This window comes from Talpa europaea (genome assembly GCF_964194135.1).
Source record: "Talpa europaea genome assembly, chromosome: 1".
Classification (NCBI taxonomy): Eukaryota; Metazoa; Chordata; class Mammalia; order Eulipotyphla; family Talpidae; genus Talpa; species Talpa europaea.
Window position 1 is genome coordinate 1,240,880 of NC_140073.1, and position 26,638 is coordinate 1,267,517.

Below are 26,638 nucleotides of genomic sequence, written 5' to 3' on the forward strand. Positions count from 1 at the left end.
TGTTTTCTCCCTGAGTTGTGCATTTTCCTTCTTTCCTTTTCCCTTGTCAATAAACCTTTTTTTTTTTTTTAATTTTTTTTAAAGAGGCATGTATTTTATTCATTTATTTATTTTTTTTATTTGTTTGTTTGTTTATACAAGCACTGGGTACAGTCAGAAGCGCGGGAGGGTGAGAGAATTCACCAGAGCCAGAGCGGGGAGCAGAGCAGGCAGAAGGACCGAAGGACACTGCTGAGGGGAGCAGCGGGCGGCAGGAGAGGTCTGCGCGCCCTGTGGGACCCTCCTCCGGTGGGTGGCTGGGGAGCAGCCGGGGATCGAACCGGCACTACAGGGGCTGCAGGCAGCTTCGCAACCCAGCGCTCAACCGCTGTGCCACTGGGGAGGCCCTCAATAAACCTTTTATGAACCTTCTGTGTGCGCCTGCCGTGGAGTATTCATAAGTCCCTTGTCAGCGCGCGGGTGAGGACCCACAGCCAGGCCACCTGTTCAATATCGGGGTGCCCTATAACAACTGGCGCCCAACGTGGTTTCCAAGCTTCACCCGTGGTTGACCAGCCCAAAGTAATTTTTCTTGTGTTGGTCACCATAAAGCGCACTAGGTCTGCAGGACTCATGTCTGACAGACCACCGTCCTGCTCTCCGGCGGAGGGCAGGGGTCTCTATACAAAGGGAAAATGCGGCAGGCTGCGCCTCCCACGCTGTCTCTTGACAAGGTCCAGGCATTGGGGGAGACTCCCGAGAAGCGGGGAGTTCCTGTGTTCCCCGGAAGAGGGAAAGTTGTACTTCCCAGAAGAAGGGAGTTCTTGCACTTCCCAAAGAAGCTCTGAACTAGGGAGTCTCCATGGCAACGCCTGCTCAAGCTCTCCTCTTTGTTCTTGGTTAGTGCTGAAGTAAGTTAGTTATTCACTGGCCTGTGAAAACCTAATTCGGACCCAGGTGACAATTATTGTTAAAGATAAAGTTAGGATAGAAATGTTTCGGCCCTGAGAACTGCGGAGAACAAGCTGCCCTGAACCCGCTGTGCTGGGAAACCACAGCCTAACCTGGGGGGCACCTGTCTGCGGCAACAGTACATCGCCTGGTGTATGCGAAAGGCCAACAGTTGGCAGGGTGTGCGGAGGTTCGGTATTTCTAGTTAAAAGTTAGATTTCTGTAGAACTAGACGGTATGGATGAGTTACTCTAGATCACTTCGACGTCGTTGATAATGGGCTAGAGGAACTGGGTGCTAGGGAATGGGTTGATTTTAGTAACACAGCATAACAATGACTTTCACGTCCACTCCCAAATCAGGAAGGCTGGACAGGGTGATTGATTGTTACTGAGCATTGTACTGTCTTAGACAATGGATTATGTTAGAATATGACGTGTACCTGGGAGAGTCATTGTCCCTGCTGAATTTCTTTTTTTTTAAAGGCATATATTATTTATTTATTTGTTTGTTTGTTTGTTTGTTTATACAAGCACCGGGTACAGTCAGAAGCGCGGGAGGGGGAGAGAATTCACCAGAGCCAGAGCGGGGAGCAGAGCAGGCAGAAGGACCGAAGGACACTGCTGAGGGGAGCAGCGGGCGGCAGGAGAGGCCTGTGCGCCATGTGGGACCCTCCTCTGGTGGCCGGGGAGCAGCCGGGGATCGAACCGGCGCTGCAGAGGCCACCGGCAGCTTCGCAACCCAGCGCTCAACCGCTGCCCACCAGGGAGGCCCCCTGTTGAATTTCTTAATCAGATTAAAGAAGGGTCTTTTTGTAGTATGGGATCAAGAGGGTCTTTGTATGTTCATGAGAAAATATGTATTGATTGTCTTTGCTCTGCTCAGTGCTTACGCTGATGTAATCCCACCTCTCGCCTTAAGGTATATATAAAAACCCTAATCTCACCGCTGGCCTTAAGGTATAAATAAAGACCATCTGAGACCCTCAGCAGGAGATACTTGCACCAGAGGGAGTGTCTGTGTCTACCTCACTTCTACCTCGCTCCACTTCCCCTCAGCCCTCCGGAAAAAAAAACTTCACCCACTCCGTCCTCTCCTTTCTGAGATCCCAGACAGGACTTCTAGCTGGAGCTGGTCTCCAGCAGGTGGTCCCCTGCGGCGGGAAAAAGGGGAAGAGGGTGAGGGTCTGCAAAGGGGAGGGGGATGGAGAGGGGGAGGGAGTGGGCCTCAGCTTGCTGTTTCCTGGGAGTGCAAGAAGACAAACCTGTCCAACAGGAGGAATTGCAAGAAATATGGGAAAGACAAACTTGTCCGTGCTCATCTGAGAGGCCGGTCATTTGTAAGGGCATCAGAATCTTGATGGACACATCTCAAGCGCCCATCACCCAAAAAAAGCATAACACTGGTGTGCACACAGCAGGGCACCGGGAGGAAGGGCCCCCGACAGACAAGGAGAACCCGAGAAGGTGTGAAGACAAATCTGCAGCCGCACACAAAGGCTCCTGGAGGCTCCGCATTCCCAGGACGTGTCCAGAACAGGCACCCTGCAGGTTGGCACTGTTCTGTTTTGGGAAGGCGGTAAGGGGGGGAGGGGCTGGGGCGAGGATTGCAGGAATGGGAGTGGCTGCTTAATGGGTGTTGGGGTGTCTTCTGGGGTGATGACAGTGTTTGGGGACAACACTGAATCCAGCAAAGCCTCTGAATCGTCCCCTTTACAATTAGTGTGCAATATACACAGGATGAAGAACAGTTTCCAAACCAAGCACCCGCCGGGGCCTGGGCCAGAGCGGCGGCATGGGGTGCCTGCGGACAGCGCTGCCCACCACCTGCCCCTCGCCCGCTCGTCCTCAGGGCGGCCCCATCTCTGCTGCGCGGCGTGGGGTCCCGCATCCCCTCCTAAGGGGCCTCCTGCGCCGCCAATGAGGACAGCCCCTCACTCTGGCCGGGGTGCTGTCACACACTCGTGCACACACGCCCACGCGCACCCCACCTCACACGCGCACACCCCACATGCACACAAACCACCCCACACCCCACTCGCACACACCCCACACGCGCACACCTCACACGCACACACCCCACACGTGCACACCCCACACACGCACAAACCACCCTACATACCACACCCCACACACGCACACCCACATGTGCATAATCCACACGCACCCACCCCCCCACACCCCCATGCACACACCCCTCACGTGCACACCCCACATGTGCACACCCCACGTGCGCACAAACCACCCTAACTACCACACCCCACATGCGCACACCCCTCAGGCGCACACCGCAGGCCCGATGGCCCCGCGAGCCAAGCCAGCCCCGTACTGTAGTTGTGTTTATTACAAAAGTGTAAAACAGACAGAGCGCCATCAGTCTGAGCAAAGTGCTGGGCTGGGGCCTCTCTCCAGGCCAGGGTGCAGCCGCTGAGCCCCTGCGCACCCCTTGGCCCGGCCACCCCGGCTCCAGGGTGTGGGAAGAGGGTGGGTGGCCGGGGCTCCCGTCCAGACAGCACGAGGCAGAGTGAAGCCAGCGTCCGCAGAGCACCCCAGAGCCCCCAGCGCTTCCCACCCCTGCTCCTTCCACGCTGCGGGCAGTGAAGCAGCCGGGCGCAGCCGGGCACAGCTGGGCAGGGTGTGCTGCGGGACACAGGGCATTTGGCTTGAGCATTAAGGCCGGTGCTGGGGGAGGGTCAGCAGGAGAAGAGGTGCCTCCCCAGAGGACCTGGGGCCCTAGGCACCCCCTGCTGGCCTCCTGCCTGCCACTGTGGGCCCCTCTGTCCCCCGAGGCCTGGCGGGCCTCTGCTCCGTGGGCGCTGAAAGTGCTGGGTGCCTGGGGGAGGGCTGGGCCGGTGAGTGTCAGGCGACGTCCCCCGGCCCTCGGAAGGGCTCCTACTTGAGGATGTAGCTGGTGAGCAGCTGGCATGCCAGGAACACGCAGAGCAGGAACCAGGAGCGGGGGCTGTGCAGGAGTCCTGAGGCCGGCACCGGCCTGGCCCTGACCGTGCAGCTCAGCATGGCCGTGAGGTGCCTGCAAGGACAGGGCGGCTCAGGGGCGGCCCTCCGCTGGCCAAGGTGCAGGTGGTGACCCCAGGGTGCTGCTCAGACAGTGTGGTGACCCCCCCCTTGGGGCCTGGGCGTAGTGGAGGTGGGAGCTCACGGGGGGTGGGGGGGCCGGCCCTTAGTGACTTCGGGGCACAATTCCAGGAGGGGAGGCTGGGGGGGTGGCCTTGTACCCGCCCTCGCCACAGCGAAGAGCTAGGAGCTGCCCATAAAGCTACATGTTCAGTCCGCCTCCCTGCGCCCCAGGCGTGGAGAGGGGTCTTCACAGAGGCGCCTGAGGCGAAGTAGGGTCACGGGGCCCTGAGGGATGACCCTGGAGGACATGGGGAGGACACGCCTCTGCACGCCCAGGAGGGGCCTGAAAGGACACCCCCGGCCCCCCTCAGGACGGGGACGCTCCTGTGTGGGACTTTGTCTGGCAGCCCCGAGAGCTACCCTCTGCCCTGCCCCCATCCTCCCAGGCCTGGACCCTCGGGTCCTATTTGTCTGGCCTGCAGAAGTTTCTGGCTGTTCTCCAGGTCACCTGCCTGCAGTAACCGCCCCCATGGCCAGGTTTGCTTTATAACCCCCTCTCCTCACCCCCTCCCCCCCGGCCATTTCCTTGGTCTCCTCAACCCCATCCCACCATCTCAGCCCCTCAGCCCCTCTGGCCTGTTCTCCTGAGCAACCCTCCGGTGTCTGCCACTCTTGTGACTCCTCTGCTTTCCGGTTCCAACTCCTGCCTGTCCATTGCACCCTCCTCCAGGAAGTCCTCCCAGACCACATAGACCATACCGCCCCCAAGTTGCCAAGAAGCCAGGCTCCCTTTCTCTTGGCCCCACACAGCTTCGCACTGGAGCAGACTATTCAAAGGTGTCTGTCCCCCACTCCCTGCCAAGGGTCTGGTGTGCCACAGGTACGGTGGGACATAGCAAGGACTTTCCTCTCCTGGGCTCCCGATGGGCCAGCGGCCAACACTTCTGAATGCTTGCCGGGTGTGACGCAGAGCACAGTCTTCTGTGCCCTCTTCATCCCACTGACTCTGCATCACCCCATTTATGGGGGGCAGACAGAGGTCGCCGTGAGCCCTGCATCCAGGGAGTCTGCACTGCACTGAGCCGGGCATGGCTTGAGCTGCCCATAGTGGCCTGCTCACCTCCCTGTCCTCTGTGGGGCCCACACTGCCCCCAGGGCCCCTACCCTCCGGGTCAGAGGCAGCTCCTGGCAACTCACCTGCTCCCTGGGCTGCTCCCTGGACAGGGCTGAGAATCCACCCTGCCGGTGCTGGGCCCGGGGCCTGGGGCTCAGGGGCCGCAGCTGCTGAGCAGCCCCCTCCACTGCCACCCGCTGCTCACCCACGGGGGTTCCGTTCTGCTCCTTCCTTCCCCGCCTGGCTCCTCCCCGGGCTCCTGCCATCTCCAGCCCCGTGTCTAGCAAGCACGGCCACTCGGTCCCCCCAAACACACTCCCTGTGGCCCCAGCCCCTGCAAAGCCCAGGTGGTCTTTTCCTGTCCCACCCGCAGCCCCACCCTTTGCAAACCCTGGGGTTCTAGCTCCCCTGACACTCCAGGTGCCTGACCCCTGGGCCCCCCGACCCACCCTCCTGGGCTTACCTGTGCAGCTCCTGCTGGGCCTCCCTGATGGACAGGATGGCCTCGTGCAGTGCCCTCAGCCGCTGCTCCTCCTTCCCGCACCGGGGGCACCGTCTCTCGCTCCCTGGGGGGTGGCACCCGGCATGGGCCCAGGGCACAGATTGGGGGAGGGAAGGGAGGGGTGTGGATGAGTGGGGCGTCCTGGAGCTGGCACGTGGGTCCCGGGACCACCCCCAGCTCAGCCAGGCCCCCCTCCCGTGAGCCTTAGGATGCAGTAGGACACACAGGGGCCTCTCGGGGGTGACCCCGGGTGCTGGTGTCTCAGGGAGCTGGGGGCAGAAATGGCCAGGTGGGGCGTGTCTCTGCAGAGGTGGGGACAAAGTGGGGGGCACAGGCAGGGCTGTGAGGACACCAAGCAGAGCCAGAGTGTCACGGAGGACAGTCACTGGCCAGCGCTGCCCAGCTGGGTGGGTGCAGGTGGGGACCCTCCCCACCCCCGTGTGCTCCGGGCTCAGGAAGGCACTGGTGGAGACTGGAGCACGGTCGGGATGGCGGGGGGCGCTGGGTGGAGCCCAGAGGGGACCCCGCTCCGGGGCTGTGGGCTCACCAGGAGGGAAGTCCCCGTCCTCATCCTCGGACAGCTCTGGGCAGGAGTCGGGTGTGGAGCCGCTGCTCTCGGTGACCTGGCTGTGGCCCGAGGGCTGGTCACTGGCCTTGCGGAGCTGCCGGCGGGGACCAGGCCCCTGGAAGGAGAGGAGCCGGTGGGCAGGGCCGTGCTGGGGCCAGCATGCAGAGGGGGGCTGGGCTCTGGGCGCAGAGGGGGCTGTCCGGCTGCCTGCCCTGGAGTCGCCCGCCCTGCCGGGCTCAGCTTTCTCCCTGGGACTAGACCGCGGAGCTGCTGCAGGGGCGGGCGGGTGGCAGGACCACACTTAGGCCCCTGGTGCCCGACATGATGGCAGGGGGTGAGAGTGGCAGCGGTCCCTGAGTTTGGCTTCCCATGGGCCGCCGGCCAGCGAATAGCCTGGGTCTGGCTCAAGGTCACCAGGGGAGGCACCAGGGATGGGGAGCAGGGCTGTGGGCGCCGGCCCGTGTCCCAGGGTCCCAGGACACACATCAGGCCCGTGTGACACTCAAGTGTGCCAGCAGGGGGGTCAGCGCTGGGTTGGGGGTGACAGCTGGGCCGGAGGTCAGAGCTGCTGGGATGGGGTGGCCGTGGCAGAGCTGAGACAGGTGAATTTGTAGGCTAACCAGCTGTGGCCAGCCTGGGGAGGTTTTGGGGTGGCGGGTCAGGCCAACCGGAGAGGCTGAGGAGGGGGAGGGAGGCTGAGAGGCCATCAGGTGGGGGGCCCCAGCAGCTGGAACCCGCAGCACCTGCAGTCAGGCCCCCTGGACCCTCGGTGTGGAGCTCCGGGGGGTGCTCCAGGCCTCCCCACAAATCTACGGGCTGGGGCTGTCTCGGAGGCCAATGGCCTCCGGCTCCTGGAGCTGTCCCTCCGCCTCCCTCACAGCTCCCCTACCCGCCCCAGGCCCTCTCTCTGCCCTTTGAGGACCTCCTCTCCGTGTGAACACTGGCTCCTCCTCTGCCTACCTCAGCCACCCTCACCCTCCCTGCCTCAGTTTCCTTAGACGCAGAAGGACAGAGTGCTAACACCATGGGGGCGTCTTTGCCCAGCAAAGGGCAGGTGCTGGGAGACCCCAGCACAGAATCCTGTGACTGAGGGTCCTGCAAATCTGGGGCCCTCGGGTGGAAGGCAGGGCAGGCAGGGCAGAGTGGGGAAGAAGAAGAGGCCGGGCAGGTGGGAGTGGGGGCGGGGGTCCACCCTGAGCCGAGCCCTGGGGCCCCAAGTGCTAACCTGGCGCCGGGGCCGGCCCGCGGCCTCCCGCTGCAGGGTGTGCAGGACCCCGTCCTGCTCGAACTGGGCGATGTCCTTCCGGGGGTCCCAGGGACTGTGGCTGAGGGTCCAGCAGGCGTCCGTGGGCAGGGGAAGCGGCCCCAGAGGTGGGGCCCCATCGCACCCGGCCCCCCACCTCCCAGCCGCAGCCCGAACAGCCACAGGCAGGGCCCGCAGGGAGGGGATGGGATCCCCCCCGGCCCTCCCCCGCCGGCTCCTCCGGGGAGCAGGACCCGCGCCCGCCCTCACTTCTCGTGCAGGTAGCGCCACTCCTGGGCCGCGGGGTCCAGGCGGAAGAGCCGCGGCGCCCAGGGCGTGAGGGTCTGCTGGCGCTGGCGGGCCCGCAGCCGCTGCGCCTCCTCCAGAGCGAACTTCTCCTGCGTGGCCCTGTCCTGGTCGCCCTCGCCGATGGCCTTGGTCACGTGCTGCCAGAGCCTGGGGAGGCGCCCGCCCTGAGCTGGAGCCTGGGGCAGCCGCCCCTCGGCATGGAGGGGAGCCCCAGCACCCCCCGGTCGCCCTCAGCGATGGGGGGCTCAGTGCCTCGCACGCCCTATCTCCGGGGGCTGCTCATTCACCCTCGCCAGGGCCCTGGCTGAGGAGCCGTGGGAGGCAGCTGCTCTTCCCCGGGCCCCCCGGGCCTCCCGCGCCCGCCGGACCTGTCGCCTGCATGCGCAGCCCACTCGAGCCTCCACCCTGCCAGGACCGCCCTGGGCACGGGCCACAGCACAGCCCTGCCCACCGGGGCGGGCGAGCGGCCGGGGCTCACCTCTCGGACTCCAGCTCCGTCTGCTCCTCCAACAGCACCGTGCTCCGCTTCAGCCTCTGCCCGCGGGCCTCCCCGCCGGGGTTCCAGAAGAGCTGGCTGCTGGCTTGCCCCTCCTCCCTGATAAACACTTCCCTGTCCTGCATGACGGCCTGTGGGGTCAGGGGGCCGGCCCCCAGGCCTTCAGGTGCCCGGGGTCCCGCCCGCCCCCGCCTGAGGGCACCCTCTTACCCAGTGTCCCGAGAGCCGCGCCAGCACCTCCTCCCCCGACGTGATCTTGCCCGAGATCTGGTTGATGCTGGTGCTGCCCCCAAAGAAGGGCTGGGGGACACACCCGAGAAGGAGGCCGTGAGGGGCAGAGGCTCTCCAGGGGCCCCACGGCCTCAGGGAGCAGGGAGGAGGCCCGTCCTGGAGGTGCACCTCGTGGGACATGGGGTGCCCCCCACGGGCGTGTGGGCTCTCAGCTCTGTGTGGGAGCCGGCGGGGACGGCCGCGTGGAGGAGGTCCCTCTCGCCGGCGGCCCGCCAGAGCCCACGACGCGGAGGCCCCTCCGGCGTCCGCCGGGCAAGGGGTGTGCCCTGTCCTGCTGCGTGGCCTGCGGGCGGCCCCTACCCTCGGTGGACCCGCTGTATCAGTGTGACTGCTGGGGAAGCCATCTGGGGGCAGAGGAGGGTGGGAGGGGATCCCCAAGACCTGGCTCCTGCCCTGCCTGAGGCCCCTCTCTCAGGCCCTCTTGGTGCCAGGGGTGTCGCGTGAGTGCTACCTTGAGCTTGAACTCCAGCTCTGCCTGGAGGCTGCTCTTCCGGCATTCGATGGTCACGGTGCCGCCCAGCTCCATGGTCATCGTGCCGTACAGGATCCCTGGGACACAGTGCTGGGGGTCAGGGGGCCCGTCCCTGCCGAGCCCTGGCCCTGCTGAGCCCCGACCCAGCTCGGGACTCCTGGGGGGACTGTGTCAGAGCCAGCGTGAGTAACAGCGGGTGCTGCAGAGAGCGGGGTGAGGGTGGGTGAGAACGTTGTAAGTTCTGCTCGAGGTCTGGGCAAACCTAAAACCACCATCACCATCACAAAAGAAACCAGGGCTTGGCACCTGACAGTGAGATTCGAGAGACACAGAGACAGACCTAGAAGCGGCTTCGGGGAGGAGCCTGCTGTGTAACCGACAGGCAGACGCAACGGGGCAACCGCCAAGGAGCCAGGAGGTGGACGGGCTTTCAGAGAGGGGGGCTCCGCCGGCATTGCACCCCCGCCGGTGCCGCGGGCGGGTGAGGGGAGGCACAGAGACCTTCAGAGAAAGGCGCACCGATGCGCGCCCTGGGGGGGCTCACCTTTGCAGTGGGCGTAGGGCATGGTGAGCGAGTACTCCTCCCCGAGGCCCGGGAAGGTGAGCGTGGCCTTGCCGTCCAGCAGCGCCGACAGCGAGTTCCCTGCGGAGGGGCGGCCGGGCGGTGAGTGCAGACGGGCCTGGGCCGGGCGCTCACGCCCCAAGCCACAGGGGACGAACTCTCTTCGGACAGGCGGACGGCATGAGCTCGGCCGTCCCGCGGGGTGAGCAAGGGTGGCCGCCTCGCCGCCTCATCCCCGAGCCTTGGGCGCTGCAGGGGCCCGTCCAGGTGGCCCGTGCCCGGCCCCGAGCGTGAGCGCCACCGGTGAGCCTCCATTTCGGTTTCTAGACCAGGGGCTCCCCGGTAGAGGCTGCGGACCATTTCAGGCCAGCCCAGGCCCGGCTCTGATTCAAACTTCCCAGGCCCTGCCACGCCGGGGCAGGGGCCGCAGCCGCAGCCAGGGACCGGCGCGGGGAGCACGGCGTGGAAGGCGGCTGACGCGGGCGCCTCTGCAGACCAGGGGCGCGGAGGTGCTCGCGGCTTCCCTGCGCGCCGAGAAGGGATAAACAGGGCAGGGCGGGAAGAGGAAACAGCCCTGAAGCCCTGGTGCAGCTCCAAGGGGTGCTGCCCTGGGACTTTCCCTGCGCAGCAGGGGCGCCTCCCTCCGCAGACCTGCCCAGGCCAGAGCCCAGGCACCTTCCTCTGGCTCACGTGACTGATTTAAAGCCCTGTGGCGGGGCGCCCCTTCGGCGCCCTGAGTCTGTGCTGTCTCCAGTGTCTCGGGGCGCCTCACCCCCTGCACACAGCGCCCGCTCCTGGGGGGAGGGTGGTGGGAGGGGCCTTGGGCGGCCCTGCCCGGCTGCGGGTTCGGCGCTTGCACCCACGTGGTCCCCGACCAGGAGGGGCGGAGGGACGCCATCAACCAGCACCCCGGCCTGGCGGCAGGCCCAGGCCCCGTCCCGGCACCTCGGCCCGGCCGCGCCCCTCACCGTAGAAGCGGGACTTGGCTGTGACGCTGCCGCTGATGCAGAAGCCGTCCTTCCGGTTGCTGACGTGGAAGGCGGACACCGGCGGGTGGTGGGACACCTGCGGGTGCGGAGGTGGCTCCCGAAATGGCCCCAGAGCGGGTAGCCGGAGGGGAGCCCTCTCCCCAGGACAAGCCCCCTCCTCGCCCCCCGAGCAGACGGGAATCCCCATGTCACTCCCTAGGAGTGTCCCTAGGGAATCGGGGTGCACTTATCTTCTCCCCGAGGGGCCCCCCTGCTGTCACAGCTGCTGCGCCGCGTCTGCACCTGGGAGCACCCCCGCTGGCGCTGGGGGCAGGGAGCGCCTCATATCGCCCCAGGAGGACCCGGCAAGAAATGTGCCAGGGCCCCAGACCAGCAAGGGCCCCGGCCTCACAGGGTCAGATCCCCCCAGGCGGCCTTGCCTGCTCCGCGATGTAGAAGGTGTGGCTGTCTGTCTGGGGGTGGAACCAGCAGCAGCGGAAGGTCTCCCCCAGAATGGGGTTGTAGGGCTTCTTGATCCCCTGCAGGAGACGAGCAGAGAGCCTGCGTGAGGAACGCGGAGCGCGGATGCCCCTGGGCGGGCGGTGGACAGAGGACAGAGGACGGCGGGGGATGGCCGCAGCGCCCTCGCAGGGGGGGTCTCTGGAAGGGCCTCTCAGAACCGCGCTTGCTGGGGCTTTCCTTGCCGGGGGCTTACGCGCCGGGGGCAGCAGGAGAGCACTGTGTCCGCCTCTTGGCGTGTGGGGGTCATGAGGCCCCGACAGGCCACGCACACCCAGGACGTGGGCAGGCAGCCTTCCCATCACCTTAGCTCTGCGGCCTCCGGCCTTCCCAGCCGCGCCCCGCTCCGCTTCAGCCACCTTACCCTCTCTCTGGCGCCCCGCGGCTCAGGTCCGTCCCCCGCCCCGCTGGAGAGCCCCCCACCTGCCTGCAGTCCAGCTCAGCGCCCCCCGAGATCTCAGGCAGCGGGGTCCCCTCTCGTGCCCCCTCTCTCTGCCCTCACTGTGTCGCTGGTGTGTGTGCGGGGGCCTCCCCCGACGGCAGCCTCTGAGCGCAGCGTGCCCCAGAGTCTGCGCACGGGCCAGTAGCCCGAGAGGCTGTTCGGGTGTGTCTTGGAGCTGACCCTGCAGCCCCACTGCCCTGCCGCCACAGCCTCTGCACAGAGCCTCCTCCTCTGAGAAGACCTCCCAGAGAGCCCCTCTGCCCCCCCCACGGGGCTTGCTGGTGGGGTTGGGCGTGCACCCCGCACGGCGCCCGCCTGCCCAGGGCTGGGCAGGGCTGGACCTGGCTGGACTCCCCCCCGCCTGGGATCTTGGAGCTGCCCCCACCCCTGAGGGCCAGGGACACCTTTGGGGGCCCTCAGGACCCCGTGGAGCGGTGTGGGCAGGGCTGGCCAGGCCGGGGCGGGGAGCAGGGCGTCTCACCTTGGGCTTCTTGTAGAAGCCTGACAGGTACCAGCGCAGCACGAGCTGCATGCGGCGGCAGGCGTCTTCCTCGCAGGCCGCCCTGGGAAGGAGCGGGGCTTCGGCTCCAGGTGGGGCTCAGGGCCACCGCGCCCCAGCCTCGGCTCCTTTCCACTCAGCTGGGAACAAGCGCTGGGCCCCTCCTGTCCCACCCGGGCAACGCCGACCTCCAGCCCCCCCCCCCCCCACCGACCAGGGCGTCTCCCGCTGGGACAGAGGGCCGGGGCTGGAGCCGCTCCTCCGGGAAGGCGGGTGCAGCCGCGTGGATTCTCAGCCCGCAGCCCCTCTGCCGGTCCCTGCGTCCTGCTGGGCTCCCCGTGAGGGCACCCACACCAGAGCTCAGGGCTCGGGGTTCCAGAGCTGACCCCACGCTCAACCCTAAACTTGGAGGGCGCCGAACTCATGGGACACGGGCCCTCCCCGCCCTGCCCCCTTCGCCAGGCTGGCCTCGGGCGCGGCTCCTGGGGGCACGGGAGGGGGGCTGAGCTCGCGGGGCCCCGAGGACCCGCCGGGACCCGCCGGCGCCCGCGCACCTGGAGAGCAGGTCGGCGTGGTAGTAGTAGTCCGAGAGCTTGTCCAGGAAGGAGCGGGGCTCCAGGACGAAGGTGGGCAGCACCACGCGGGACAGGTCCATGCCGGGCCGCAGCTGCCGCAGCAGCACCCACAGGAGGCTCTTGTTCTCCTCGGACACCGTCTCCACCTGGGACGCCTCGCCCAGCTGCCGGCAGGGGCCGCGGTCAGGGCCTCGCCTGCGCCGTCCCCGGGCCCGGGTCCGCCGGGGCAGGCGTGATGGGAGGCGGGGCTGCCTTGACCCGGCCCCCTTGACAGGCTGCCCCCCCACCGCGCCTCAGGAGCCGGTCTCGCCCCACCTGACCCCTGACCTGCCGGCGCATGTCCCCACTCCAGCCCCCCGCCAGAGGGCTGCCCCCGCCCGGGCCGGCTTCCTTGCCAGCGGGCCTTCCCCCCGCAGCGCCAGCCCCGGAGGTTGGCGTCTCCCCGCCTGGGACCTGCCGCCGCCCAGACGGGTCCCGAACTCCGACCCGGCCCTCCCCGGGGCCTGCGGCAGCCCTCCACGCTCTTCCAACATGGCTCTTCCCGGGGGTCCTGGCTCCTACCTCTCCCCCGGGGCCCTCCGCGAGCCCCACCTAAGGCCTCCTGTACCTCCCCACACGCTCGGCCTGAGCCCTCAACCCCCTCCCTGCCCCCCAGGTCCCCCCACCCCACCCTCCCTGTCCCCAGGGGCCGGGCATGCAGACCCCCGTGCCGCCGAGGTGTGCCGAGGTGCGGGCCGGGCCGGGCCGGGCCGGGCCTGCACGGGCTCTCACCTGCCCCAGCTCCTCGTGTGCCTGCTCCACGTACGTGGTCCCGCCGGGCCCCGGGCCCCCCGTGGCCTCCGACTGGTCGCTGCCGCTCCCTGCCCTGCGGCCGTGCTCCTGGGGCTCGGCGTCCGACTCCTCGGCGTTCTCTCTCTCCGACTTGTCCGAGAAGGCGTCGTTCTCCAGGGAGGACCCGGTCAGTCTGGGCAGCAGGGGTGGCCGTGGGTCCCTGGGTAAGGGGAGGCCCGGGCACCACACCCAGGGGACCCCCACCCAGGGCACCTACACGCCTCTGCATCTGCACCCCCACCCTGGCATGCTCTCACTCTGGGACACCCCAGGCCTTGCACTCTCCACCAGCCCGGGCACCCCCAACCCGGGCACCCCAAACACATCCTTGGTTTGACCCCCTCAGCGCCGCCCCGGGCACTGTTGGCAGTGCAGAGATGACACAGGTGCGGGCCCGGGTGGGGGGCAGCCTGCTCCTGGCCCCGGCCGGTGTAAGCCCCCCGCACCGGGAGGCTCCCGTGCCAGCGCTGAGCTCTGGGGCCGCCGCCTGGCGGGAAGCCCAGCTTCCCGGAGGGGCTGACGATGCCTGCTGCGCCCCCACTCACGGGAACAGGTCCTGGTCGGCGTGGAGGGTGGCCGAGGGGGGCAGCCCGCACAGCGAGGAGGGCGACGCGTCGGGCGAGGACCCTGGCTCCCCGTCACGGCCCTGCCTGCAGGTGCTGAGGCGCAGGAGGCTGGAGCAGCGCAGGGCCAGCTCCAGAGCGTCCAGCCAGCAGCGACCTGGGGGGACACCGGGGTGAGGCCTGCCCTGTCCCGGGGCCCCGCTTCACCCCACTCCCTCCTCCTGGCGGTCCTCTCCTCCTCTTCCCTCAGCCTGTGCTCACCTAGAGACGCCCTTGCCTCGCCAGCAAGCTCCACCTTGTCCTGACCTTCAGGACCTTCAGGACAAGGCGTGCGCGCGACAGCCCCGCTTCCCAGGGATGCCCGCCTGCTTGCAGGGCGCTCGGGGCGCGGCCGCGTGTGTTCTCCCGCGGCACAGCACAGGCAGGACGTGTCACAGCTGGGGCGCGTTACCGGCGGGGCGTGTATGTTACAGGCGGGCATGTTACATGTAGGCCGTGGTGTATGTTAAGGCGGGGCGTGTTACAGGCGTGGCGTATGTTACAGGTGGGGCATGTTACAGGCGGGGCATGTATGGTACAGGCAGGGCATGTTACAGGTGGGGCGTGGTGTATGTTACAGGTGGAGCGTGTATGTTACAGGCGGGGCATGTATGGTACAGGCGGGGCGTGTGTGTTACAGACAGGCTGTATGTTATAGGCGGGGCGTGTTACAGGCGGGGCACGTTACAGGGGGGGCTTGTTAGGCGGGGCCCAGCAGGACGGCCGTGACCCTTGGCACATGCTAGCGGACTCGGCCTGCGCTCCACCCAGAGCTGCGTGTTCTCATCGTGGAGCTGGGAGGCGGCCTTTCCGGTGGAACTGCTGGCCAGGGTCGTGGTGGGCCTGGGGGGGGGGGGCTCCCGCTCACCCAAAGACTGAGCAGGCGGGTGGGTGGCAGGCTCGCGGGGACAAGCCCCAGGAGAGCCCTGTGGTAGGGCTGACCAAGGTCGGAGGTGCTTCTGGTGTCAGAGCAGCTGTGGGGTGGTGACGGCGCGGGTGAGATGGGCTGGGGGCGCGGGTCGACCACGGGCAGAGCCACTTCCAGTCCCTAGCCCTTGTCCCGAGCTGGGGACCCCGGTGGGCTACAGCAGCACTGCCTGCATGCCCCGGGGGTGCTGAGAGCTGTGGGGACATGTCCACCCAGGTGACCTGGTGCCTGCGTGTGTCACTGACACTCACAAGAGCATCTGTACCGATGTATTATTTAGCATATTTAGAGAAAGGTTTGGGGAGTCTGGGGGGCTGAAGGCTCTTCACTTCACTTCTGTGAGTTCTTTCCCCAACTTTGAAAGCCCTGGGGTCCTGTGTCCCTCAGGCCTGGCATCAGGAGGATGAAGTGGGAATCTCAGGGGAGTTGGAGGGTTTGCAGGGATGGCAACCTCTGGTTTTCATAGAGACCTCTGGGTTCCCGTTGGGGGTCACTATAGGCTGGGCTGGAGTTGGACATTCACGGGGGCAGAACTGGGGTGAGTGTGGGAGCAGCAAGCAGGCAAAATCTGGGAAACCGACTCTAGGAATGGGGCCAGGGCCTGAACACATTATACATCCTGGAATTTATTCATCCTCTGAGCCTGATTCCAGGCTTCCTCCTCCAGGAAGTCCACCCTGATACGCACAGGGACCCAGGACACCTTTGTTCCCCGATCACACCCCCCCCCCAACTCCATCGGGGTTTATTTAGCTCATGCATCGGCCGAATTGGCGCCATGTGATGGCTTACTGCTTGTCCCCCTCCAAGACTGAAGCTCAAGACAGCTGGTACTGCCCGTGGGGCCTGGCACGGAGCGCGGACAGGCAAAGGAGGTGGACAGAACTGGGCCCAGGACAGCCCCAGGGAGTGAGGACGCTGGGTCTGAGCACCAGAGGACGGCGTAACACCATCAGGAGACGGGGCAGGGTGAGACTGGAGTCCCGCGGTCAGGCCAGGCTGCCTTAGGCGGGGCCCTAAGGTGCCATCATGGACCAGAGGGAGCAGGAGCCTCTCACCCAGCTCCCCGAGGGGTCCCCAGGCGCCTCCCTGATGCGGACAGCAGCAGCTGCATTTACTGCAAGCAGCCACCAGAGGGAGCGCCAACAGCGTGTCAGCCGCCGGGGGACTCCAGATTCCCACCCAGCGCTTGCTGGTCTGTGTCTGTGCCTCAGTTTCCTCATCTGTCAAGTGTGGATGGCAACGGTGCAGCCTATTGGTCCAATGTGCCTGGTGCTCAGCAATTGTTAATGAGTTGCTCTACATAAAAAGGCCATGGGATTGCGTCACCGGGGAGACGTAAGTGACGCAGAGACTTGCATTTGCCCTGGGACACCGAGGCTCAGAGCGGGGCCTGCTGGTCCTGGGCTTGTCCCGTGATGCCAGGTGGTCTCCGTGGAGGTGGCGGAGGGTCTGAACCAGAGAGCAGGCACCTGGTCTACAGCTTCTGGGGGGGTTCAGGTGGGGTCCCGGGGGGCAGCAGAACAGGCACAACTCACCGTCTGACTCGGAGGCGGCCCTGAAGATCAGGTAGCTGCTGGGAAGGGGCTGCGTGATGGATCCCACACTCTCCCCCTTGGGGCCCTGGAGAGGCAGAGACTGGGGTCACTGGCGGGACATGGGGGACGGGTGGGTGCAAACACGGGGTGAACTGGCAGGCCCCCACACAGACACACAAGGCTCTTCTGGGACCCCTGGGCAGGGCCAGGCACGCAGTGTGCAGACATGCAAGGCGAGGGGGCTGGAGCTCTCTGTCCCCCTCGGCTGGCGTCCAGCTCTGAGCTCCCCCATCGGGAGTGGCCTGAGTCAGCGTCTGGATGCTCCCTTAGACATCCTGGAATTTATTCATCCTCTGAGCCAGTTTCCAGGCTTCCTCCTCCAGGAAGTCCACCCTGATACACCCAGGGACCCAGAATACCTTTGTTCCCCGATCACACCCCACCCCCCAGGAGAATCTCAGCAACAATAAAGGTTTGAAGCAACAAGGTATCCTTGGGGCATGTGTCCTAAGCAGCGATTTGAAGCTCCCTGATGCCGAACGAATTTGGGGTTCATGTTCTGTCTGCCACCGGCCCGGGGGGCCCTCTGGTCCTGCTGGCAGCCCTGGTCAGGGCAGCTGCTCCCATGGCCCTGCTTGGCCCCTGGACAGGGCTCAGGGCTGCTGAGCAAGCAGCCGGAGCCTCTGTTCCCCGCCACCAACAGGCTGAACCAGGCCCGGCGGGGCGGCAAGGGCCCCTTGGAACGCTGGCCTCCTGCCCCTTCCCAGCCCCTCTCCGCCCCCGGCCCCGCAGGCCCCTACCTTCACGGCCCAGACGGACTGGTCGAGCGGGTGGAAGAGCTTGAAGCAGAAGCCGTCCTTCTTGGAGGGCCGCTCGATGAGCTGGCAGCAGTGCAGCAGCACCGTGCCCACCCACTGGCCCACCGCCGGCGTCTTGTAGATGAGCAGCACCCCCGGCTTCAGCACGCACCACAGCTTGGTCCAGCTCTTCAGGGTGCCGCGGATCTGCGGGAGGGGCCGGTCAGGGCTGCGGCTGAGCTCGGGAGCGGCCGTGAGGACAGGGTCCTCTTCTCTCAGATGTGAAGGGAGCCGGTCACCGGCGTGGAGCCCAAGAAATACACCCGGCCAGGGCAGACTTAGGGGTGAGGGGTGAGCCGCTCAAGTTCAGGGTGCACCCTCCCAGGGCCCCGGGGAGCAGCAGAGGTCGGCTCTGTGAGGTTTGAAACTCGTTTCTCGTTTCGTTCTAAGCGAACATTCACCCTGTACCTCACTTTCTGTGCATGGTTTTGTGAGGAAGAAACGGCGCCCTCGGAGGCCCAGGGCTCTGCGGACCCCGGCTCCTGGCGCCCCCTCCTCCGTCCTGCGGAGGGTGTGCAGGGAGCAGCTCCCGGCCCGCACGGGTCTCAGGGGACTCTGAGCTCAGCAGCAGGCCGAGCCCCGCCTTCGTGGGAAACAGCCTTTGCAGGTAAGCGGCGCGCTCAGGCCCCAGAGTCGGCCCCTGACCAGAAGGGAGGGCCGCGGAGACACAGGAGCCCGGCCCAAGGCTGCCGGGGCCCCGGAGGTGGGGGAGGCAGCAGGGACCCTCCCCTGAGCGCGCGGAGACCGTGGCCTGCAGCCCCTGGATTCGGGACTGTGGCCCCGGGAACTGGAGAGAAAAGTTTCCAATGTTTTAAACGGCTCAGCTGGTGTCACTGGTCAGGTCGGCCGGACACGGGCGCACCTGCAGGGGCCAGCACCCCCCTGCGCTGGGCCTACCTTCAGGCTGTCGGCCATGATGACCACGCTGGGGTCGGTCAGGGCGCTGAACAGCTGCTTGGTGGCCCGCTTCTTCTCCTGCCGGTAGCTCTCCTTCTGCGCCTGCCGCGGGGTGCCCAGCTGCGCGTCAGCGGGAGGCCAGCCTGCCACCCCACCCTTCCCGCCCGCCAGGACCCCCGTGAGCTGGGGGATGGGCAGGGGTGGGAGAGGAAGTGTGGGCCGGCTGCGGGGTGAGGGCCCCCCCAGGCCCGCACCCACCTTGAGCGTCTCCTTCTTGGTGACCTTGGCGGTTGGGGACACGCATTCCTTGTCGGACCCGTTGCACAGCCTGTACTCGGCCTGCAGGAGAGACGCGGGTGGGGAGGCGTGGGTGGTGGGCGGGGGCTGTGGGGCGGGGGGCCCTGAGGCCAGGAGGGCGGCCGGCCCGTCGCCGCGGAACGTGGTGGGTGTGGAAGCGGGACACGTCCCTGAGCGCGCCGCTCGCCACCCCAGGGGCTCGCGGACCAAAGGGTCGTGCCGGCAGCAAGGCTGTGGCAGGCCTGGGGCCTGAGCGGCCGAGAAGGGCATGCGCGGGGGGTCTGCCCGCACTTCCAGGGGTGCGGGGTGGTGGAGGGGCGATGGGGGCGCCGGGGTGGCCGAGTGCAGGGAGCTTTCAGGGCCCACACAGGCCTGGTGTGGGGCGGCCCCTTCCCTGGGCGTCTCCCCTGGGGCCCAGGGCGGCCCATCTTAGCTACCGCCGGGCGGCCAGCCTCTGGGCAGGGGGCCGCGGCTTTGCCGGGCCCGTCTGCCTTCCAACCAGGGGGCTCCACGGGTTAGAAAGAGGCCGGCGGAGCTGGGGTGGGCAGTGTTTGGGCCCCTGGCGGCTCCTTCTTGTCCTGCCCGCAGACAGGCTCGGCCCAGAGGCCCGGCCCCGCGCCCCGCGCACGGCGCATGCGCAGCTGGGGCTGCCCGGGCCCGCTCCCCCTGGGCAGCGGCGCGTTCCAGGCCAGAGGACAGGGCACGGGGGCTGCGCTGGAGGCTGCGGTTGACCTGAAGCGGGAGGGACCAGGAGGAGCGGGCCTGAGCGACGCCGCTGGACCTGGCCAGGGGCGACAGACCCTCCCGGCTGCCCTTGGCCGCGGGGCTCTGTGCAGGTAGGGGGCGGCTCTCCCCACCGCCTGGCCCCGGCGCCTTCCTCAGGCTCCACCGAGGTGTCCCCGGGGGGACGTCGGCCCCGACCGCCCTGCTGGTGGCGGACCCCGGGGCTCGCACCTGCTCCTGCCCCCAGCTTTGCCCAGCCTTGTTGCTCCTGCAGCCACCAAGCGTTTCCCCGTGGGGCCAGAGCTCTGGGGGGCGCCGCCCGGCCGGCAGCTGGGCTCCGCGAGCATCGGGAACTTAGGAACGGGCGTGTGGGCCGCGGCCGGCCCCACCAGGTGCTTGGGAGCGGGGCTGGGCGAGTCCGAGAGGCTGAGCGGAGCGCTGGGCAGGGCCGGGGTGGAGGACGGGCAGCCATGCCAGCCGCTCTGCTCTGCGACCCCTGAGGACCCAGTGCGGTCATTGCACCCTGCCCAGTGCGGCAGGCTGTGCCCACCGGCCCCCGGGCACGTGGAGGCTGCGGCACCCGGGGCCTCCCTCGGCGGCGAGCACTGACCCCTTGGGCTTATTTTCAAAAGTGCTGAGAGCAAGCTGGGCCGCGGGAGTGAGCGCTCTCCTCCCGCACTGCTGGGCCGGCGTCCAGGGCCGGCGTCCAGGGTGCAGCAAGGACGCCCCCCAGCCACAACAGAGGCCGCAGCGCCCCATTCAAAACCGCATGCGCCCGCATGGACCCTACCCCAGGGGGCCGGGAAGCCCGCTCAGGTGCTCACAGGGACAGCGGCTCAGTTTTGCAAGATGAGAAGGTTCTGGAGGTGATGGGGCGGGGGGTGGGCACAGCGGCATGAATTGCTTGATGCCCTTTAACTGCCCACCTAGGAATGGTGACGATGGCGAATTTTCTGTTATGTGTATTTTATTGCAATGAAATTTTTTTTAATTAAAAAATTCCAGACATACAAATACACCACACCAGAGGCCTGGCTGCTCCCCTGCAGCCCTGGGGGCCGAGGCTGGGAAACAGGCCCATCGAGGGCCTGGCCACTTGGCACGCGCACACCTAGAAGCCGGGGATCCCACCCACCCCGCGTCCGATGGGAGCAGCTGGGGTCCCAGAGGAGCAAGGCTGTCGTGGCTCGAGGGCACATGGGGTGACGTGCCGGGGGAGCGGGGAGACCCAGTCTCCACCCGCACCGCTATCAGCCCCAGTGTCAGGACCCCAGGCCATCAGCCCCGTCAGTGTCCCCGCCTTGGGTGCCCGTGGCCTCCCACTGGGCAGCTCTGTGTGCCTGGGGAGCGCAGGGGAGGGATGGCTCACTCTGAGGGGTTTCCCAGGAGGGAGGGGCTCCTGCACCTCCTTTATCAATACTTCTCGTCCCCAAGGGCACCCAGCCCCCCGCAGCCTTCCTCTGCACCCCGTCTGGCTGTCCTGGCACCAGGAAACGGCGCTGATGGATCGGGGGGCTTCGTCTGCGCCCCAGCCCTCGTTCCTTGCAGGGACTCCCAGCTGCGACTGGGGGCCGTGCCCGCGGACCGGGCTGGGGATGGTGGGTCCCCTTCCTAGAGCCCTTCCTGATGCCCTGGCAGGCCCCACTCTGGCTCTTACCGGCGGCACCTTGGTGGCAGAGCTGGGAGTCGAGGGGGCTTCGTCCCTGGGCGATGGACTGACGGGCTCCGCGTCCTTCCCTGCAAGAGGGGCCGGTGAGTGAGGTGTGGGGCACCGGTGGGCTGGGAAGTCGGGGCAGAGGGCTGGTCCTTCCGAGGACTGATTCGTGGGCACAGCTGGGAGGGCAGATCCCAGGACCCTGGCCGTAAGACCTGGGCTCTGGGGGGGCCAGCGCCTTGGGGTTCAGTAAGACCCAGCCCCCAGCTTTCGGAGGGAGACTGTGGCCCCAGGCTCACAGCCCTGCGGTGGGTCAGGGTGCCCAGTGTGCAGCCGAGGGTGGGGTGGGGGACTAGGCCTGGCCCCTGCACCCCGCCCCCAGTGGGCGTTCCCTTTCCAGCCTGGAGAGGAGGGAGGGAGACCCGGGCGCTGGGTCTGCTGGGGAAGGTGGGTTTTCAAAGCTCGGCTGGCCGTGGACCCAAGGGAGGACGAGCACCCCTCGGGGGGTCCCTCCCACCATTTCCTGAGAAGGAAAGTGGTTACATCTGGGGGATGGCACCGTTATGGGGGGGACAGGCCCCTCAGGACCCACCTGGGCTCGGCAGGCCCAGCCCCCAAGGCTCGGGAAGGGGTGGGGTCCAGAGCTGGGCCCGGACCGAAGAAGCAGCTCACTAGGGCCGGGGCGTCCGGAGCAGCGGCCACTCCTGGGGCACCGCCTCCCCGTCCCTGGCCTCGGACCCACGTAGCACACGGCAGCTGCCTGCCCTGAGAGCTCGCTCGCCCCGGGGTCTGGCCGTCCGGGGGCCGGGCCTGCGGCCCTCGGGAGGCGCCTCTCCATGAGCCTGTGGGGCTTCAAGGACGGGGCTGCGCCCAAGGGGGCGGGGGCGGCTCTGGCGGTTGGTGGCAGGGAGGGGTGGGCGCGTCCCTCGCAGCCCGTCCATGCCACCCCTCGTGGCCCTCGCCCAGGCCCTGCACTGGCTGCAGCCATCCTTCCTGCCCGCTCCGGCGGGCGAGGGCAGCGGATGACAGCAGACCGCTCCCCGGTGTCTGCAGCCGCCCTCCCCCACGTGTGACCCCGACAAGGGCCTCCCCACTGGGCCTGGGGTCCACGCTGCTTGCTGGACTGCAGTGTGAAGGCCGGCCAGCGCCCTCAAGCCTGAGACGGCGTGGCCGGCGCCCTCCAGGTCTGCTCCAGGGCAGGATAGACACGGGGGCCGGGGAGGCCTGGGGCTCCTCACCCCAAAGCCGGTAGTGGGAGGTGTGGGCAGGTAGGAGGAGCCAGGCTGGAGGGAGGGGCTCTAGGAGGGCAGGGCTGGGTGTCTGGGGAAGCTGGGGTGTGGCGGGGGTGGAGCGGACAGCCCAGACTCCTGGGGGGTCGAGGAGAGGAGGTGGGGGGAGCAGAGGGCCAGGCTCTGGGGGGACCTTCTGCTGTGCCCACAGCTGCAGGCCGAGGGGCTTGGCCCCCGAGCCTGGGGCCCTCCAGCTGGGAGTGCAACACTCCCTACGTGCACGTGAGGAAACTGAGGCCCAGAGAGGCGGCGCGTTGGGGCAGTTCCCCCGGCCAGGAGACAGTTCCCGCGCTGGCCATCCTGGGGCACGGAGGGACGGGGCACCTGCTGCCCACTGACCTGGGCTGAGAGGGCAGAGGTCGTTCTCTCCGCCAAGCAGCAGGGTCCGGGACAGCTTCCGGGGGTCGGCTTTCTGCGGGGTGGACGAAGGCGGACACAGGGAGAAGCGGCGCCCGAGGAAGGCCTCCTCCTTCATGGTGTGGGCACTGGGGGGCTTCTGGAAGGAAGGAGGGGAACATGTGGTCACCTAGCGTGGAGGGGGCAGCCCTGAGGCCCGGGCAGCAGCACCCCGGCTTACACGGGCCCCACTCAGCGGCCACCTGGCCCGGGATGAGGAGGCTGAGGGGCCTGGGGGCAGCGATGGGGCCAGGCCGAGGCTGTGAAGACCTGCCAGCAGCCAGACCTGGCCCAGCCCGTCCCCGGCGCGTCCTCACAGGCGTGGCCGAGCTTTCTCCCCGAACCCCCGTACCCTGCCCAGTGCTAAGTGGGCTCTGTAGGACCCTGGCCGTGGCCCCTGGCCCAGCCCAGACTCTGTCCCACTGATGCAGCTCACGGCAGGGAGACGGTCCTGGGGGGGAGGCGCGCGGGCAGCCCTGGGAACTGACCGCCTGTCCACGCCACCTCAGGGCCCAGGACCATCGCTCCCTGCTCCTGCCACCCAGACCCGGCCCCAGCCCTCAGCCGGGTGCCTGAACACATACAGGAAGCCTGGGCGTGTTGACAGCAAGGTGTCCCGAATTCACACTCAACTCGGGGTGCTTCCTGCACCCCAACTCTGCCCCAAATGCCAGGTGCTGCCAGGGAACCCACAGCCGGCGCGCTCCCGCCCCCGGCTGCTGCCCGGGGCTCACCCACCGTGCACGGCCGGGCCGTGCCTCCCCCAGGAAGGCAGGACTCCGTGCCCACGCTCCTGCCCGCACAGCCCTACCTGAGCGGCGTGGGGGGCGCACGTGGGCGGTGCGGTTCCCCGGATCCGCCCCGCTTGCAGTTAGATGGTGGCCTGTGGCGACGGGGCCTGTGGCCGGAGCGGGGTCCTGCGCTGTGTCCGCCTCCCAGCACCAGTCCCTGCTCCCGCCTGTGGCTCCCTGGTGGGCGGAGGGCCTCCCGCCAAGCCCAGGACAAAGGCCCCACTTTTCCCGGGCTCTGGCCCTCCTGGGTGGGGCCCAGACATGGGAGCCTTTCCCGCCGGGACTGGGTGGGCAGCAGAGCCTGTGGCATCGGCAGTGGGCGCCGGCCCAGGGCTCGGCGGCAGCCCTAGAACCTTCTCAGTCCTCCTGCCCGGGCATCAGCGGGAGGGGCTCCGAGGCCGCAGCGGGCCCCGCCCTCCCGTCACTGTTTAGTGACTGGACCTGGCCAAGCCGTCACCTCTGCCCTCTACGCACCGGAAGCTGGTTTCAGAGAGGTCGGGGTTTCGGTCCTAGGCTGCCCTGCTGACGACTGGCAATGCCTGTGCCCGCCAGGCCGGCCTGACTCTAGAGGCTGCCTCCAGCTTCCACGCCTCAGGCTCTCAGCCCAGCCGCAGCGGCCTGCCCAGCCTGCGGAGTCCAGCGGGCACCACCGCCCAGGTGCCTCGCTGCCCGGGAGCGGGCACCCTTGCGGAGGCTGGGCTGGCTCACCCTGCTGCGTCCTCCCAGCACCCAGGCTGTTGCCAAGGGCGTGGACGTGCCCTTCCCTGGCATGGGGGTGTGGCAGAGGCCAGAGGACTCAGCTCCTCCATCCGTCCCCCTGCCCAGGCCCCATCCAGGCCGGCTGGCACGGTGGCCACAGGTCACCTTCTTCTCGGCCTCTGCCAGCAGAGCTGACCATGGTGGTGCCCGTTCGTCCAGGAGCCCCACTTTCCGGGCTTGACACACCATCCTCTCACCTTCTTTCCACCCCTCCGCCACCCGCCGTCCCTCTACACCCACCGTCCCTCCCTCACGACCCGCCTGGCCTTCACCCCCCATTTTCCTCTCTGGCCGTCTGATTGGCCCCCCCACACCCCGTCAGCCGCCCACCCGCCCAGTCATGTGGCCGCTTCCTCTCTCCCTCCCGCCTTCCGCGGGTCTTTCTAAGCGGTCAGGCGACCAGCCCGGCTTCCTTTCCTCCCTTGCCGCCTCCTCGTCGCCAACCATCAGGCGCGGCCACGGCGACCCTCAGACGCGGCCCGCGGGGAGGGCCCGGAGCACAGCCCCAGACACCTCCGGGGCTCAGGCAGGGCGGGCTGCAGACTGCCCGGCTTTCTGGAACCCCCCCGCGATGCCCACAGCCACGGCTGCCGCGGGGCCCCGCGTCACCTGGGTCGGGTGCAGGCAGGGCAGGGCGCTCTGGCCAGGGCCCCGGTGCTCTCCCCGCATTTACAACTCGGAGTCCCGTCTCTGGCTGTGGTCAGTCTGTCCCCCAGGCCCTTCCCCGCCTGTCCCCCTGCCACTGTGTCCCCGCTCACCCCCCGTCCCAGACACACCGGCCTCTTTATGTGCCTGGAGAACGCCCAGCCCGTTCCCCGGAGGGCCCGCCCGGCGGAATGTCCTCGCCCACGTAGCTGCGCCCGCCGCTCTCGCCGTCCATGCGGGCGGCGACGCCGCTGCCCCGAGGCTGCCGCCCGCCCAGGGCCAACGCGCCGCGTGACACGAGACACTCCCAGCGCCCTCCGTGGCTCCCTTTCCTCCGGGCTGCCTCCCCGGGCGCGAGCCTGGGAGGGGCCCTGCCTGCACCCCCTCCCCGGGCAGCAGTGTCCCGCGAGCTTGCCCCGGCCCCGGGTGGGCAGACCCGGCGCGGAACCTGGCCTCGCTCCTCCTGTCTGGTCGGGGAGGGTGGGTTGGGGGTTGACTTCCCTGCCCCAGGTGCGGCCCTGCTCCTGCCGGCGCCCCAGCCGCCCCCGTGAGAACAGCACAAGGCGAGAGGCCCGTGCACCCCCGCCCAGGCCCGGGAGGGGCGGGGAGGCGGGAAGAGGGGTGGACAGCTGGACGGATAGGTGGGCGGGTGGAGGACAGATGGACGGAGGGACAGGTGGCAGAGGAAAGGCGGGCTGAGAGCGGAGGGAGAGCAGACAGGGTGGACGGGAAAGCAGGCTCCCGGGGCGAGGCCGCAGCTCCTGCGCCTGCCCTGCCTGCTGGAGGCCCCTGGAAGCCCCAGCAGCCCCCGAGCCTGGCTGCAGCTGTCCAGCTGTGCTCTGTGGGGCCTTTGGGTCCTGGGTCTCTGGCCTGAGCCACCGGCGGCTAGCGTGCCACCCCGCTGGCCTCTGCGACCTTGGCTGGGGCCCCGGGGAGTCTGGCCTGCAGCAGTCCAGCTCCGTCTCCTGCTGCCAGGAACGAGGTTGTTTCACATTCATAGGCCCAGCCCTATTGTCCCAAAGTCCGCGTGCCCAAGGAGATGCTGGGGGGAGAGGCCCAGGGTGCCCCCAGCTGGTGAGACCACCCTGGGCGGGCACACCTGTCTGCTGGGGAGTGGCTGTGACATCCCAGTGCCCCTCGGCCTTTCTGTCCAGGCCCGGCCTCTGAGGAGGGGCTAGCTGTCCGGGGCGGGCCCAGAAGGCCCAAGGTTCCTCTGGGAACCCAAGGCCAAACCAGCCTCCCGGGCTTGGGAGGACAGAGCAGTGTTTTGCAAACTGACCACAGGGTTCAGGGTCTGGGCCCGCTGGGCGTGGGCCCGGGTGTGGCTGGCTTCCTTCCTGGGGGCTCAGGAGCTCCCTTCCCTCCGTGTCAGGCAGTGGGCGGGCGTCTGGGTTGCAGGAGCCCCAGGTTTGCAGCCATCACCATCTGCCAGTCTGCTGGGGGAGGCGTGTGCCCCAGAACCAGAGCCCCTGCTGCTGCCCTGGGGGTAGGGTTGGGCGTCAGAGCCAGTCGAGGGCAGGTGGCCAGCTGCATCCTCTTCTTGGCCACAGAAGGCTCCAGAAGAGGCAGGGCCGGCCTCCCCTGTCCCTCCTCCTAGTGACCCTTCCCCTGGCGTGGGCCATCGCCCCTGGCCCAGCCTGTGGCTGCCTTCCCAGCTGGCCCTCTGGGACCAGAGGACCCCAAGGGCCTGTTGGGCAGGAGGGAGACCAGACCTTTGGGCAGAGAAACTCAGAGCCTGGGCTCCAAGGAGGCTGGTGCCTGCTGCAGGCCTGGCCTGAGTGGGGACAGCCGGGGGTCAGAGATGCCGCGGGCCAGAGGGGCTGGGAGCCCGCTGAGGGCTGGGTTTCCAGCAGTGTGGGGGTGG

General features: G+C 67.7%; 1 protein-coding gene across 3 annotated transcripts; it reads right to left on the reverse strand.

The window, feature by feature from the left end:
• Positions 1–3,639: 3,639 nt before the first annotated feature.
• OSBPL5 (oxysterol binding protein like 5) lies at positions 3,640–22,676 on the reverse strand (the record flags this gene model as incomplete). 3 transcript variants are annotated; one of them, XM_084240620.1, is made up of 21 exons in its annotated part: positions 3,640–3,960; positions 5,585–5,687; positions 6,171–6,306; positions 7,384–7,516; positions 7,705–7,890; positions 8,222–8,358; positions 8,450–8,539; positions 8,982–9,079; positions 9,547–9,645; positions 10,533–10,629; positions 10,973–11,071; positions 11,975–12,056; positions 12,547–12,731; positions 13,339–13,531; positions 13,944–14,118; positions 16,467–16,551; positions 17,267–17,470; positions 18,221–18,322; positions 18,479–18,559; positions 20,898–20,977; positions 22,523–22,676. In XM_084240620.1, 21 exons carry the CDS (start codon positions 22,656–22,658, stop codon positions 3,822–3,824), a joined length of 2,640 nt encoding a protein of 879 aa, XP_084096746.1. In that variant the 3' UTR covers positions 3,640–3,821. The 3 variants fall into 3 exon arrangements, with proteins under 3 accessions (XP_084096746.1, XP_084096744.1, XP_084096745.1); XM_084240618.1 differs by having other exon boundaries at positions 7,417–7,516; positions 22,523–22,658; XM_084240619.1 differs by lacking the exon at positions 17,267–17,470 and having other exon boundaries at positions 22,523–22,658.
• Between the last annotated feature and the right edge of the window lie 3,962 nt (positions 22,677–26,638).